Source organism: Petaurus breviceps, unplaced genomic scaffold (assembly GCF_028583685.1).
Source record: "Petaurus breviceps papuanus isolate PSGF00001 unplaced genomic scaffold, PetGlider_PUasm1.0 91041, whole genome shotgun sequence".
Lineage (NCBI taxonomy): Eukaryota > Metazoa > Chordata > Mammalia > Diprotodontia > Petauridae > Petaurus > Petaurus breviceps.
In genome coordinates, this window is record NW_027187400.1 from 24,102,661 (window position 1) to 24,116,251 (window position 13,591).

The 13,591-nt window shown below is 48.9% G+C and overlaps 1 protein-coding gene across 2 annotated transcripts; it reads left to right on the forward strand.

Moving 5' to 3' along the window:
• The first annotated feature begins 409 nt into the window (after positions 1-409).
• On the forward strand, positions 410-10,555 carry DFFA (DNA fragmentation factor subunit alpha). 2 transcript variants are annotated; one of them, XM_069079058.1, is made up of 6 exons: positions 410-653; positions 3,329-3,490; positions 4,622-4,770; positions 6,863-7,052; positions 7,268-7,407; positions 9,284-10,555. In XM_069079058.1, the coding sequence occupies exons 1-6, from the start codon at positions 521-523 to the stop codon at positions 9,482-9,484; spliced, it is 975 nt and encodes a 324-aa protein (XP_068935159.1). In that variant the 5' UTR covers positions 410-520; the 3' UTR covers positions 9,485-10,555. The 2 variants fall into 2 exon arrangements, with proteins under 2 accessions (XP_068935159.1, XP_068935161.1); XM_069079060.1 differs by having other exon boundaries at positions 411-653; positions 10,163-10,555.
• The last annotated feature ends 3,036 nt before the right edge of the window (positions 10,556-13,591 follow it).

The window sequence follows — 13,591 nt, forward strand, 5'->3', positions numbered from 1 at the left end:
CAGAGTTGGAATCTGAACCCAAGCCCCCACTTCACTAGAAGCAGCACCTTCATACCTTTTTGTACAGGGAGGAACATAAGCAAACTTCTGGAATTAATTCTGGGGGTCACCTTGAAAAGTGTACAGGCATCCAGTATTATGCAAATTGTAAACAACTAAGTTTTGGAATGCATGCAGGTATGCAAACAGGAAGACTACACGACTCCAGGCGTATAATTAAATAGAGTAGAGGTGAACAGTTCAGAGCGCCAGGAACAACGTCCAGTGGTGCGGAACTCGCGCTCCAGGCTCCTTTAAGATGACTCCGAAGGAATCCGCAACCTGGCTTGGGCGGGGCGACTACAAGACCCAAGATGCATCTGGGCAACCCCGCGAGCCGAGGCAGCCCGAAACTGCCAGTCCCGGCATGCTCTGGGCGCGAGCCTACGCACGTGGGCGGTGCCCAAGGGCGTGCTCCTAGCTTCCCTTGCACCGGCTGCTTCCCGGCCCTGACTCAGACCTGGGCTTTCTGCGGCGGGCCATGGAGTTCTCGGGGGACACCACGGACGCTGAGGAGCCCACGGGCTCCCTGAAGCCCTGCCTGCTGCGGCGCAACCGGAGCCGGGAGCATCACGGCGCGGCGGCCTCCAGCCTGGAGGAGCTGAAGAGCAAGGGTGCGCGCGGGGCCGGCCCGGGGGGCCCAAACCGGGGGGCCTGGAGGAGGAGGGGCGGGGCCGCGGGGGGCGCAGAGCCTAGCCGCGGCTGGACCCTTTTCACAGACGGGGAAACTGAGTCCCGGGGAGGCGCCCTGTGCGAGGTCGCGCAGGGGCAGGGCTGTCCCCCCAGTTCCTCCCCACTGGGGGAAGCCCCTCTCCACCTTATTGGGCTGAGAACTTTAGGGCTGCCTTTGGGCCCGTGGGTGGGGGGTGGCTGGGGTGTGGCTGGGGTGGGGCAGGGGCGTGAGAAAGGAGATGGTATCTCCACTGGGACTTAGCCCGGGAGGATTCCTCTGATAGCATCCCTGGCTTTATTCCGGAGGACTCAGACACCCAAGCGTGCTCCAGACACCACGTCATGGGGGTTGGGACTCGGTTTGCAGCCCTAGGACCAGGCTGGCGGGACCCGGCCCCAGCCCTGACCGCAGTGCCCTGTGACTGCCCAAGTGTCAATAGGAATAGGCCGTCTCAGGGCCCCCTCCAATTCTGCGCCCTCCGCACCTCTGACGTGCCGCCCGGCTGGCCGCCGCACAGCCTGGCCCCAGCCGGCCCGGTGGCAGCAGGGCACACACGGCTCCCAAGTGCGTGCCGCCCTGGTTTGGCGTGCGCGTTAGGCGCTTTGGCATCAGGGCTCCTGAAGCTCCGTCCGCATGCCTTGGGCACTCGCTTGTGTAAGAACTCTCTGCACCAGAGCCCAGGGTCCGGCCCAGCTCGTCTTCTGCAGAACCTCTCCAGGGGCTTCGAAGGGCAGGCTTGAGCCTCCTGGGATTTTTATTTATCAGGGATTTATTATCAGGGGTGTTGCCCTGGAGACAGCCTCTTGCCCAGAGAGGAAGGAGGTGAAAGTTGCTAATACCCCCACCCCCATCCCTCCTCCTGTTAAATTTTTTATATGGGTTTGCAACCAGAAATGCTGCCTGCAGACAGTACTTCTAATATAAGGAATCCGGGCTTTGGGGCAGTGTGCTCAAATCTGTTGCATCTCCAACTAATTTATCTGTGAAATGGGGATAGCAGTACTTATTTTTTTAAGGCAGTCAGGGTTAAGTAACTTGCCCAGGGTCACACAGCTATTAAATGTCTGAGTCAAAATTTGAACCGGGTTCCTCCTGATTGTGGGGCAAATGTTATAGGCGCTGAGCCACCTAGCTACCCCTGGGATAGTTGTATGTAAACTAACCACCTTACAGGGACAAAATGAAAAAACTTTCATTTCAATTGGTAGCGATTACAACCTGCAGAGCCAATTGCACTTGGAAAACCATTTATTAAGCTTGCCTGTTATATATAAGTGCTGCTGGGTGGATAGATCACTCACTAAGCCTGGAGTCAGGAGGACCTGAGTTCAAATATGACCTCAGACACTTACTAGCTGTGTGACCCTGGGCAAGTCACTTCACCCCGTTTGCCTCAGTTTCCTCATCTGTCAAATGAGCTGGAGAAGGAAATGGGAAAGCACTGCAGTATCTCTGCCAAGAAAACCCCTAATGGGGTCACAAAGAGAACAGCAAAAATTGTATGCCAGGTGCTGGGGATACCCAAGACAAATGAAACCATCCTTATTGTCCAAGAGCTGAAGTTCTACGTAGGGGATGAGTATACATGTGATCATTTTCACTAGGAGGAAGGAAGGGAGGGCAAGAAAAGGCTTCCTGAGGGAGGGAGTACATGAAAGGAGCTGATACCTCTGAAGAGTTATACATTCCAAGGATAGGGCACAGCCTGTGCAAATGTGCAGAGGTTGGAGATTGAATATGTTCTGAGTTTAGGCAACAATAAATAGGCCAGTTTGGCTGGAAATTAGGAGTATTTAAGATGTAGTCATGTGCCCAAAGGCATTTGGGAGCCCCCAAAGGATAAGTAGATATCTAGGAATAGGGGCAGGATTATCTTTTTTGTTTTAAATTAAAATTTATTTACTTTTAGTTTATAACATTCAATTCCACGCTCCCTTGAGTTTCAAATTTTCTCCCCCTCCCACCCCATAGTGGCATGTAATCAAATACAGGCTCTACAGATGCCTTCACATTAAACATTAGCCAAGTTGTAAAGAAGGATTATATTATAACCAATGGAGTGAACAGTGAGAAAGAAGAAACAAAACCAAAAAAAAGAGCAAGTGGTTTACTTCACTCTGCCTTCAGCCTCTGCGGCTCTTTCTCTGGATGTGGACATCCTTTCCATCATGAGTCTTTTGGAGTTGTCTTATAACCTTGCATTGCTGAGAGGAGCCCAGTCTATCAAAGTTGTCATCTCACACACAATGTGTCTTTGATTGTGTACCAATTTCTCCTGGTCCTGCTCTTCTCACTCAACATCTAAGATTAATTTGTTTTTTATTTTTTTGCTTTTTGGAGGGGGTAAGGCAGGGCAATTAGGGTTAAGTGACTTGCTCAAGGTCACATGGCTAGTTTTGTGTGTGTGTGTGGTAAGTTTCTGAGGCCGGATTTGAACTCAGGTCCTCCTGACTCCAGGGCCGGTGCTCTATTCATTGTGCCACCTAGCCGCCCCTTTAACTTTTTAAAACAGCAAAATGGACTTTTATGTTTCACCCACATAAACAACAGCAGGATTATCTTCATTTCCTTGGTAGGCAGGTCTGTATTTAAGGCGTCTTGTGCTTTCTCTCTCAGCTTGTGAAATCCTGGACATAGACAAATCCTTAGAGCCGATCACTCTGGTCCTGGCAGAGGACGGCACCATTGTAGAAGATGATGATTATTTCCTGTGTTTACCTGACAACACCAAGTTTGTGGCTCTCACATGCAATGAGACGTGGAAATACAGCAATACAGGTGAGGTGCCCTGGTGGTCCCAGGAGCAAAGCCTCCCCATGCACAGCCCAAGAGGCCTGGGCGGCCTCGGCTGATCAAGCCCTCAGGAAGGACATGTCGGGAGGCTTTGCTGGAAAGTACTCTGCAAACCTTGTAGGACTGTAAGAATGTCATTGTTATGTTATCATTATTAGTCTATGTCAGCATTACTTGGTGGTAGGAACTTGTTAGTGTAAGCATTTCTATTGGCCAGGACAGAGAGCCACCTGTCTGTAACTTAAGAGAGTGGTCTGGGGGCTCAGGATGGGCTTGCCCAGGGTCACAGAGCTATAGTCAGTGTCAGAGGCAAGATCTGAACCCAGCCCTTGCAGACTCCAAGGCCAAGTCTATGTTGACAGCACTGGCTGCCTTAGGTCACCACCCTCTGGATGTTCTCCAGCCCTCCTCATAATGACTGTGGAACAGATTCCAGAGCCTGAATCACATGTGCCCTAAATCAGGGGCATTGAGCTGGTCCCCTCCTCCCAACCCCGTGTTCCCTTCTGGCCCTAGATGTAGGATCCTATGACTTTAGCTCCTTGGGCCTCAGTGTCCTCAGATGTAAAATGAAGAGTTTGGAATAGATGTATCCTGAGGTTCCTTCCAGCTCAGGGCAACTCCAGTATAGCTGTGGTGGGGATCAAATCTCTGGTAACTAGAAAAATTTGATAATGAGCTAAGTCTAACCTAACCCTCCATATATGTCAAAATAGTTAAAAGTAGTTCTGTATATTAGTAAAAGGAGGAAAGAAAATTTAAGCCCCTTGCTGGTTTTTCCATGAATTAATCAAATGTTTCCCATAAATCTTTGTTTCCTGTGACATAAAGGAAAGATTTACAGAAGCTCTGGGCTGGAGGGGCTTTCAGGGGCCCCCCTTGTCCAAGTCATATTGTATGACATCCCCACCAAGGGCCCCTCCAGCCTCTACATGCACCCTCCCCCACCCCAGGAAGATGGAGCTTGCCCCCTCAGCACCTGCTCCAGAAGCTCCCACCCTAGAAAGGTTTTCCTGAGCCCAGGCCTCAGGCTGGTCCTTTGTAGCTTCAGGCTGGGGTGTTTCAGACCCCCGGGTAGCTCTGACAAGTGCCTGGCCTTTTTCTCCTTTGGGTCAGATGGGGGCACAGCATGGCTCAGCCAGGACTCCTTTGAAGGAAAAGATGAAACAGACAGCAGCATTGAGGGAAGCAGGTGGAAGAACCTTGCCCGACAGCTCAAAGGAGATTTCTCCAGCATCATCCTCCTGGCTGAGGAAGATCTTCAGGTAAGGGGCCCCCCACTGTCACCCTGACACATCCCACGCTTCCCTGCCTCCGACACAGCTGTTTCTCTGCTGTCCAGGTCAGGGTCAGGTTTGGTCATTCCCTTAGAAGCACTGCCTTTCAGACCCCTCCCTTTTCCAGAGACCTCCCTCCCAGTCCTTCCCTTTCCATGTGTACTTTATTAGACTCTCATGAAGTGCCCATCCAATGAATGAGTGAATGAATGAAGGAATGAATGCCTCTATACTTGCTTTTAGCTATAATCCTCCTCAGCCAGTTACCCTTTCCGCAGACTTAAAACATAGGGAGAAGTTCCCCCTGCTGCACATACTAGATTTACCTCTGAAAATGGGGTGTAGCTCCTTCTCCCCTGGGTCATTTTAAGCAGGGGTGGAGCTTCATAGTGAGAGAACTGACCTTGGGGCCGGAACCTGGGGTCCAGCTCCTGCCTCTGAGACTCTGAGTGCCAGCCTGGGTCCTGCCTGTGTCGACGCAGGTCCTCGCCAACAATGAGGTCACAGCTCTGGACAAAGATTGCTGCTGAGTCCTTCTCAGGTGCCTTCAGAAAGAATGATTCAGCAGTCACTGACTTGTTCTTGTTTTGTGTTTTGTTTGTATCTGTGTATTCATAGATCTGGGTGTATCCAGGTTTGGTTTTGCGCTTTAATGGAGAATAATTGCTTTACTATTCTTGGATTTTATTTTCTAAACCAAAGTCGGTTTGGGGACCTTCCCATGTGGCAGCCCCCTCTCCCAACACAGACTAGTATCTGTCACAAGCTGGCCTTAAACCCAGGTCTCCCTCACTTGAAGGACAAGCTTCTGCCCCCTCTGCTAGGGTGGTTTTTTCCTTTCCTTGTTCCAGACCTGTGGTCTTTTGCATACAGAAACTCCCATCTGGAAACTATCCCTACTGATAAAGAAAACCAGTTGAGATCAACAGCTCATTATTTATAATGAGCAGAGAGGTGCCTGGGGCTCCAGTGATGCACTGACTTGTCCACACTCACACATCTAGTTTGTGTCAGAGGCAAGATATGGAACCAGACTCATTTACCTCCAAGGCTGGCCTCCTATCCACTCTCCCCCACTGCCTCTCACTGGCCACCCCTTTTCTCCTTTTTTTTAAGGGGAAAACAGGCATAGAAAAATTAAATCCATTTTATAGTTGGCTTGAGGGCAGCCATATGGCATAGTGGATAGAGCCCCAGACTTGGAAGCAAAAATCCAGCCTCAGACACTTGCTAGCTGTGTGACTCTGGGAAAGTCACTTTACCCTGTTTGCCTCAGTTTCCTTATCTGTAAAATGATCTAGAGAAGGAAATGGCAAATCATTCCAGTATGTCTGCCAAGAAAACCCCAAATGGGTCATGGAGAGTTGGACACAATTGAAAATGACTGAACATTAGCTGGCTTATTCCACATCTCACCCCATCTCTTTCCTAGCATTTCACTGACATTATTAGCTTTTTTATCCCCAGTCAGATTCAGGAAAATGAGCTCCAGCGTCCCTCTGGCTTGCTCTGGTCTTCTTGCTTTATCTCTTACCTACCGTGTTTCCCTGATAATAAGACACATCCCGAAAATAAGCCCTCCCCTTACTGTGTAAGATTCCTCTAAAATAAGCCCTCCCCCGAAAATAAGCCCTATTGAGATTGCTACTGTAGTGGAGGTGATCCCCTGCGCTACACGCTACATTACGGTACCCTCTGTATCGCCCCCCCCCCGGGTGAAATGCACGCCGCGCTCCGAGCTGCATCCAGTCAGAGCTGCAGCAGTGAGTGCGTCATCCTGTTCTTCCCCAGTGATTTGTTTGCTGGCACCATTGAGAGCAGTGCCGCGGAGGAGAGCTGAGGCAGGACAACATAAGCCCTCCCCTGAAAATAAGCCCTCTGGTGTTTTTCTTTCCAAAAAAATTAATAAGACAGTGTCTTATTATCGGGGAAACACGGTAGCCAGAATCTCACGACAGTTTGCTGGCTCCTGGAAAGGGTTCAGATGACTCACTGAAGCTGACATTTAATTGGCTTGATAAGACCCTGTTCCTGTAATTTAATTTGCCTCCTTATCCTGCCTCCTGTTTTCATGTGCCAGGTGCTCATTGACGTTCCCTGCTCAGACTTGGCCCAGGAGCTCTCCCAGAGTCCTTCGAGAACCCAGGACCTCCAGAACACCCTCCAGCAGGTGCTGGACCACAGAGAAGAGGCCCGCCAGTCCAGGCAGCTGCTGGAACTCTATCTCCAGGCCCTGGAGAAGGAGGGAGAAATTCTATCGAAACAGAGAGGTAAGGAGAGGATTGGAGCTTCCCTTCCTTCATGGTTGGAGGCCTTCCCTCCAAAAGAAAAAGATGGACAGCCCAATCACAGAGTCACCACCGATGTCCTAAGCTGCCCTGAGGTGGGAATTCTCTGTGGGTGACAGCCTCCTGCCTTGCCCAGGCAGACCCGAAGTCCCTGCTGTGGGCCAGCAGCCCATGGATGTCTTGTGGCTACCTTGCAGGGTCTGAGGCTACTTTGGATAAAGGCATGGATACAGTGGACTCCCGGGCTGCCTGCTGCGTCACACTCTCCAGTCATGTCCTGATGGTGCTACAGGAAAAGTCCTGCCCAGAGCTGAGCTTGTCCAGCCACGATTTAGAGGTAGGTGAGCAGATCCAGAGGCATCTGCTCAGGGCATCCTGCTGGGCCCTGTCGACCTCCACAAGAACAGGGGGTGTTGTCCTCAGGGCTCATTGTTGGGGACAGGAGAGTCAGGGCAGGAGGGATATCTTTTTAATGAACAACAACAGTAATTATTATTGTAATAACTTCTCTCAGATAAAGCTTTGCATTTTTGTAACATACTTTCCCTGTGTTGTCTCATTTGAGCCTTAGGACAGGCCAGAGGCAGGTGCTACCAATGTGGTTCTCTCTATGGAGAGTCCTAGGGCCGGGCTTGGAGTCAGGAAAACCTGGGTTCAAATTCCATCTCAGACATTAGCTCTGTGGCCTGGAGTAGGCCATGCTCTGAACTGTAGTTTTCCTCATCTGTAAAATGGGAGTCAGAATGCCTAGAGTGTTGATGTCCTAGGGTGGCCGTTGTGAAGATTGGACAGATGAGATAACATGGAGCCCATGGCCCTTTAGGAACAAACGTGAGGTAGCTCAGTTCCTGGCACGAAGTTGGCCCTTAATAAAAGCGTGATGAGGGAGAAGTGAGGACACTAACCTGTGGGGAATCGGGAGGGGCTTCGTGAGGGAGTTGGCACTTGGGCTGCGTTTTGAAGGAACCAAAGGATTGTAAGGTGGAAGTGAGGTGGGAGGGCGTTCCAGACCTGGGGCCAATCTAGTGCAGAGGCCCGAGGCCCAGAGATGAGAGATGCTCTATCCCCTCCCCACCGCCATTTCCTTCTCCAGCTCATTTTACAGATGAGGAAACTGAGGCAAAAAAGATGAAATGACTTGGCCAGGGTCACACAGCTAGTAAGTGTCTGAGGCTGGATTTGAACTCAGGAAGATGAGTCTTCCTGACTCCAAGCCATGGATCTATGGCACCGCTTAGCTGCCTTCTAAAGCAAGGAAGTGTTCCCCTTTGGTCCCCTTCACCATATGCGCCCTGGGGCAGTGTTCTCCTCTCTCTCTGTTTGTCTCCTATTGTAAATGAAAGGGAAGGAAAGGCAGCTGGGTGGTTGGAAAGCTCTCAGTCTCTTTCTGCCAGTCTCGGTAAGAACTGGGCCCTGGGGCAGGAGAGCATCCTTTTGCACTGCTAAGGGAGAGGCAGCCTGCCTCTGGGGAACCCTGTGCTCCAGTTGGTATCTGGATGACCTTGGTTTGAGTCTTGTTTCCAACCCTTCCAGGCTCTGTGACCCAGCCTCAGCTTCCTCCTCTGTAAAACAATGCATAGTAATGTCCCCAGAGCACCTATAGGGCTAACTGGAGTCAGGAAAACCTGGATTCAGATATGCCTCTGACACATACCAGCTGGGTGTGACTGTGGCCAAAAGCCTCCATTACCTGCATTGTAAAACAGTTGGTCAGTCACCCAACATGTATTAAGCCCTGACTATGTGGACTGTGTACACAAGAGTGTAATTGTAGCTCATAAGATCATGGCTGGGAGGGTGGTTGGAGGCCATTGAGTCCATTTTCCAGAGGAGAAAACTGAGTCAAGTGATTTGCCCAAAGTCAGGATTTGAAAACAGGTCTTCTGACTACCATAGTAGGGCTCATGCTCCCCCCACAAAACCGCCACCACCTCCCAGGGTTGTCACAATGCTCATATGAAGAGGTAATGTCCGTGAAGGGCTTGCAAGCCTGTCAGTAATGGAACTCAGTAAAGATTCCATGAGCTCCTATCTGTAAAGTGCTTGGCACGGCTCCTGGCCCATAGTAGGGGTTCTGTTCTCTTCCTTTGACAATAAACATTGTTCTTGGTAAGTCAGGGATCTTTAGGGCAGAAACTTGGACCGGCTGAGCTGGTGGGAAGGCAGTGCCAAGGGAGGGGGACAAAACACTGATTTCCCCCTTTTTGCTGCAGTTGGTGACCAAGGAGCACCCAGAGGTTCTGGCCCAGACTTTAAGCTGGGACCTCGAGAAGGCCAAAGAGGTGCAGAGAGCCTGTCAGCAGCAGCTCACCCTGCGCCTGCAGCAGGTCCAGAGCCTCAACGCACTCCACAGTGTCTCTGCTAGGAAGAATTCTCTGCCCGAAGAGCCCGTGAACCTTAAACGGGCCAAGTGAGTCCCCTTCCCCACCTCACCTCCTGGCCAGCGACTGCTGGAAGTCCGGATCTTCCTCAGGAACATCAGCAGGAACCCGGACTCTGCTGTTCTCCCTGTCCAACCTCCCCCTCCCCCCTTCTTAGGGCTTCTCAGTGATGGAGGTTGGGGAGCTGGACAGAGGAAGAGAGAAGCTCAGACCCCACTGGGAAAAGCCATCGAGGAAGTATACTTACATCCTGAGCAAGCAGGGCTCTGGTCATTTTTAGAATCTAGGCTACAGGGACAAGAACATCACTTCCCAGACTCTTAACTGTGGGCTCTGGCTTTGTTCAAAAAAAATTGGAGAAGGGGGGACTATTTCTGATTCACTGATGCCACCTGTGGCCATAACAGAAAAGCCTGCTGGGGCAGGGAACAGAAGGGGATGTAGAACATTCTCATTCAGGAGGGTTGGGGAGGGGAGACTTTTCTTTTTCAGACAGGAGGTTTTCACTTCAACCTTTGTGTATTTTAAGTCTGCAGACCAGGAATAGCTTGAGGTGGGAGGGGGCTGGGCATTTCACTCCTAGTATCTAATCCAGAGAGGCAGCTGGCCGTGGTGATCAGAATGACCTGGGTTCAAATCTCACCTCTGACAGCCCCTGGCGATAGGACCCTGGATGAGATGCTTTGCCCCACAGTGCCCCAGGCAGAGAAGATGGTGACTTTTGTTGGGAGAGGGAGTTTTCTCACTGGGAGTTCTCTGTGCCACTAAAATTAGATACAGGGCAAAAAAAATACGTTGAGAATTCTGCATACATTATTTCATTTGATCAACTCTGAGGCAGGTGCTAATATTAGCTCCATTGTATAGATGAGAAAACTAAGGCTCAGGTGAAATGATTTGACTGTGGGTACAGAGTTAAGCACGGGAGCTAGAATCTGAACTGAGGTCTTACTCCATTGCCTAGCCACTACCGTACTACATATAGACTATATAACCACCACTATCATATACACAATACATATATATGTATACTATATAGCCCCACTGTACTATACAGAATACATTTGTGTACATACATATAATAAAAGATTACATATTAAGAAATTGCCTGTGTTATCCCAGTGAAACTCAGGCCACCTTCCCCGGTCTTGAGTCTTCTGATACCAGTAGGGAGCTCACGGCTTCAGCTTCTTTCCATGTAACTTGGTGCTGACTGTCCTGATGGGAGGGAGTGCCAGCGATGGATTTGGGCTTGCTCGGGTCTTTGGCGCCATCGTGCCTTTCCATGGAGGGGATGCAGGTTGCTGGGTTGCCAGTATGTTTGTTTCTGTAAAGGCTCCTTAGAGAGCAGCTGCTGATGAAGTGCCTTGGGTTTTGTTTTTTTTAATGTTGGAGAAAGGATAAAGCCAACACTGCATTGCATTGGGGGGGATGGAGAGCATCATTAGTGTTTGCTCCCATTACACTGAAGGAAGGGGAACACACACACTTCAAGGAAGAGACAGATTTGCCATCTTTTCAGGGCCAAACTTATTGAACTTTTTTTTTCTTTTTGGAGGGGGGAGGGTAGGGCAGTTGGGGTTCAGTGACTTGCCCAAGGTCACACAGCTAGTAAGTGTTAAGTATCTGAGCCTAGATTTGAACTCGGGTCCTCCTGACTCCAGGGCTGGTGCTCTATTCACTGTACCACCTAGCCACCCCCACAACTTCTTCCACCTAGTCCAGAGGACCCTGAGCCTCCGTCTAAAGCAAAGGTCCTGAATGTTTTCTGGACTCCCCTCATCCCTTGCCCCACCCCCATCTCCTCAGGCAGTCAAGAGAAGTCTATGAACCTCTTCTAAGAGTAAAGCTTTTAAATGATTTAAGGAAGTGCTAAATTTCACTTAGAAGTTGGTGAAAATAAATACACCTTTATTCTGCTTGCTTCCCCCAGTATCAATTGATACAAGTTTTCCCATGTTTCTATCCATTGTTACTGGTTGTTTACTGTACCACAGTAATATCCCATTTCCTCCATGTACCCCAATTGGTTCATTCTACCTTTCTCCAGTTAATGGGCACCCTCTTTGTTTCTATTTTTTTGTTGCCACCGAAAGTGCCACTAGAAATAGAAATATTATTGGTGTACAAGGAGGCTTTCTGTTTTTGACTCCCATGGGCTGGCTGCTCTGTAGTGGGACAGAAGAGTCAGAGAATATTGACCATCAGTGGTTTTCCTGCATATGCCTTTGTAAAGGCCCTTGGTTCTCTAGGTCACCTCTGTCCTTCCTCCTGTTCCTGGCATTTGTAGAACCGATCCCATTTCACCCTCATTCCTGGCCAAGAGCCCGGATCTGGCTAGAGAAAACCTGACATCCACAGAATGAGGCTGCCTTAAAGAGAACATCAGAGGTGTTTTCTTTTTTGCTGACAGTCCCCAATCCCCAGGAACTGAGCCCCATCAGCTTACTGGGCAACACAGGAGAGTTTTGAGGTTTTTTTTTTAAGTTCACCTGTTGCAAAGCTCCTCAAATCTTTGACCCTGGGTGGAAAGACAGGACCATCTCATAGGCCTTGCATTTAAGTGTTGAAGTAGACAGAGTACCAGGACTAAAGTCAGGAAGATTTATGTTCCTGGGCTCAAATCTGACCTCAGACATTTACTAACCATGTGACCCTGGGAGAGTTACTTAACCCTGTTTGACTCCATTTCCTCATCTATAAAATGAGCTGGAGAAGAAAGTGGCAAACCGCTCCAGTATCTTTGCCTAGAAAACCCCAAATAGGGTCATGAAGAGTGAGATACAAATGAAATAACCAAACAGTATAGGCCTTACTGTTATGCCAGTGGCTTCCAGGTAATCCAATCAGCTCCTTCTAGAAACTGGTCCATAGGACCCTAGTCCTTGGTCTAGGGAAGGGGTTTTTAACTGTCCTTAGGGTCATGGACTCCTTTTGGGAGTCTGATGAAGCCTATAGACCCCTTCTCAGAATAATGCTTTTAAATAAATGAAGGAAATGCTAAATTTCAGTTAGAGATTAAAGATTTTTTTTTCCTACCCAAGTTCACAAACACCCTGAAATCTATCCCAGGTTAAGAAACTCTGAGCTAGAGGCGCATCTTTTTTTTTTTTTTTAATTTCTGTGTGACAAATTTTCTTTAGAGACTTTTTTTTTTATAGTTTTGTTTGCTTTTTTTAATTTTTGTAAGTAATTATTTGCTGATATACACCTCCCCCACTTTGAACCCTTCCTTAAAAAGGAGAAATCAAATCAACCTGCAGTTCTTAAGTACTTACTATGTGCCAGGCACTGTAATAAATACTGGGGACACAAAGGAAGGCAAAAACAGTCCCTACCTTCAGAGAACTCACAGTTTAACGGGAAAGAATAATGAAGCATAACCATCCGACCTAATGCCATGCCTCATGGCAAATGCAGCATTTTACACCTCAGTTCTCTCACCTCTCCTGGGAAGAGGAAATCACGTTTATCCATCCGTCTAAGTGGACTAAAATTGGCCATTGCAATTACTCTGAATTTGGTGGCTCTTGGCGTGATTTTCATTTGTACTCTTGTAGTCAGTCCATATTTTGTTTTTCTTCACTCTGTATCATACATGCCTTCATACGGGTCCCTGAATTCCTTGTCATTGTTTCTTAATGCTGAAAAAAATATTCCATTACATCCATATCTACCACAGTTCAGTTACTCCCCAGTTCATGAGGGCCCAGTAGGTTTCCTTTTACTTTATTTTATTTTTTGCTACTATTGAAAGATTAGTTATGAATGTTTCAGTCTATGTGACATCTCTCTCTTCATTTTTGACATCGTTTGGGTTTATGCCTAGTAGTGGACATACATCAGTGAACTTATCTCTCACTGGATATCCCCTAACTTCATAACTAAACGTGTCCAAAACAGAACTGATTATCTTTCCCTCTAAACCCTCCCCCCTTCCCTACTGCAGTAGAGGGCAACACCATCCTCCAAGTCCCTCAAGCTCCCAACCTGGGAATCCTCCTGAATGGCCTTATCTCCCATCCCTCTCTCCCTGCCCCCCATATCCAGGCTGTTGCCAAGGCCTGTCAGTTTCACCTTTACATCATCTCTAGTCTATTTCACCTCCTAGCATCTCTAGTCTATTTCACTTCCTAGCAT

What these genes read in the sequence shown, in the direction of transcription:
- DFFA (XM_069079058.1), top strand. Translation starts at nt 521, where the DNA reads ATGGAGTTCTCGGGGGACACCACGGACGCTGAGGAGCCCACGGGCTCC. An exon ending in GTGGAAATACAGCAATACAG is followed by an intron (nt 3,491 to 4,621) that starts GTGAGGTGCCCT and finishes CCTTTGGGTCAG; the next exon opens with ATGGGGGCACAGCATGGCTC. An exon ending in TGGCTGAGGAAGATCTTCAG is followed by an intron (nt 4,771 to 6,862) that starts GTAAGGGGCCCC and finishes TTCATGTGCCAG; the next exon opens with GTGCTCATTGACGTTCCCTG.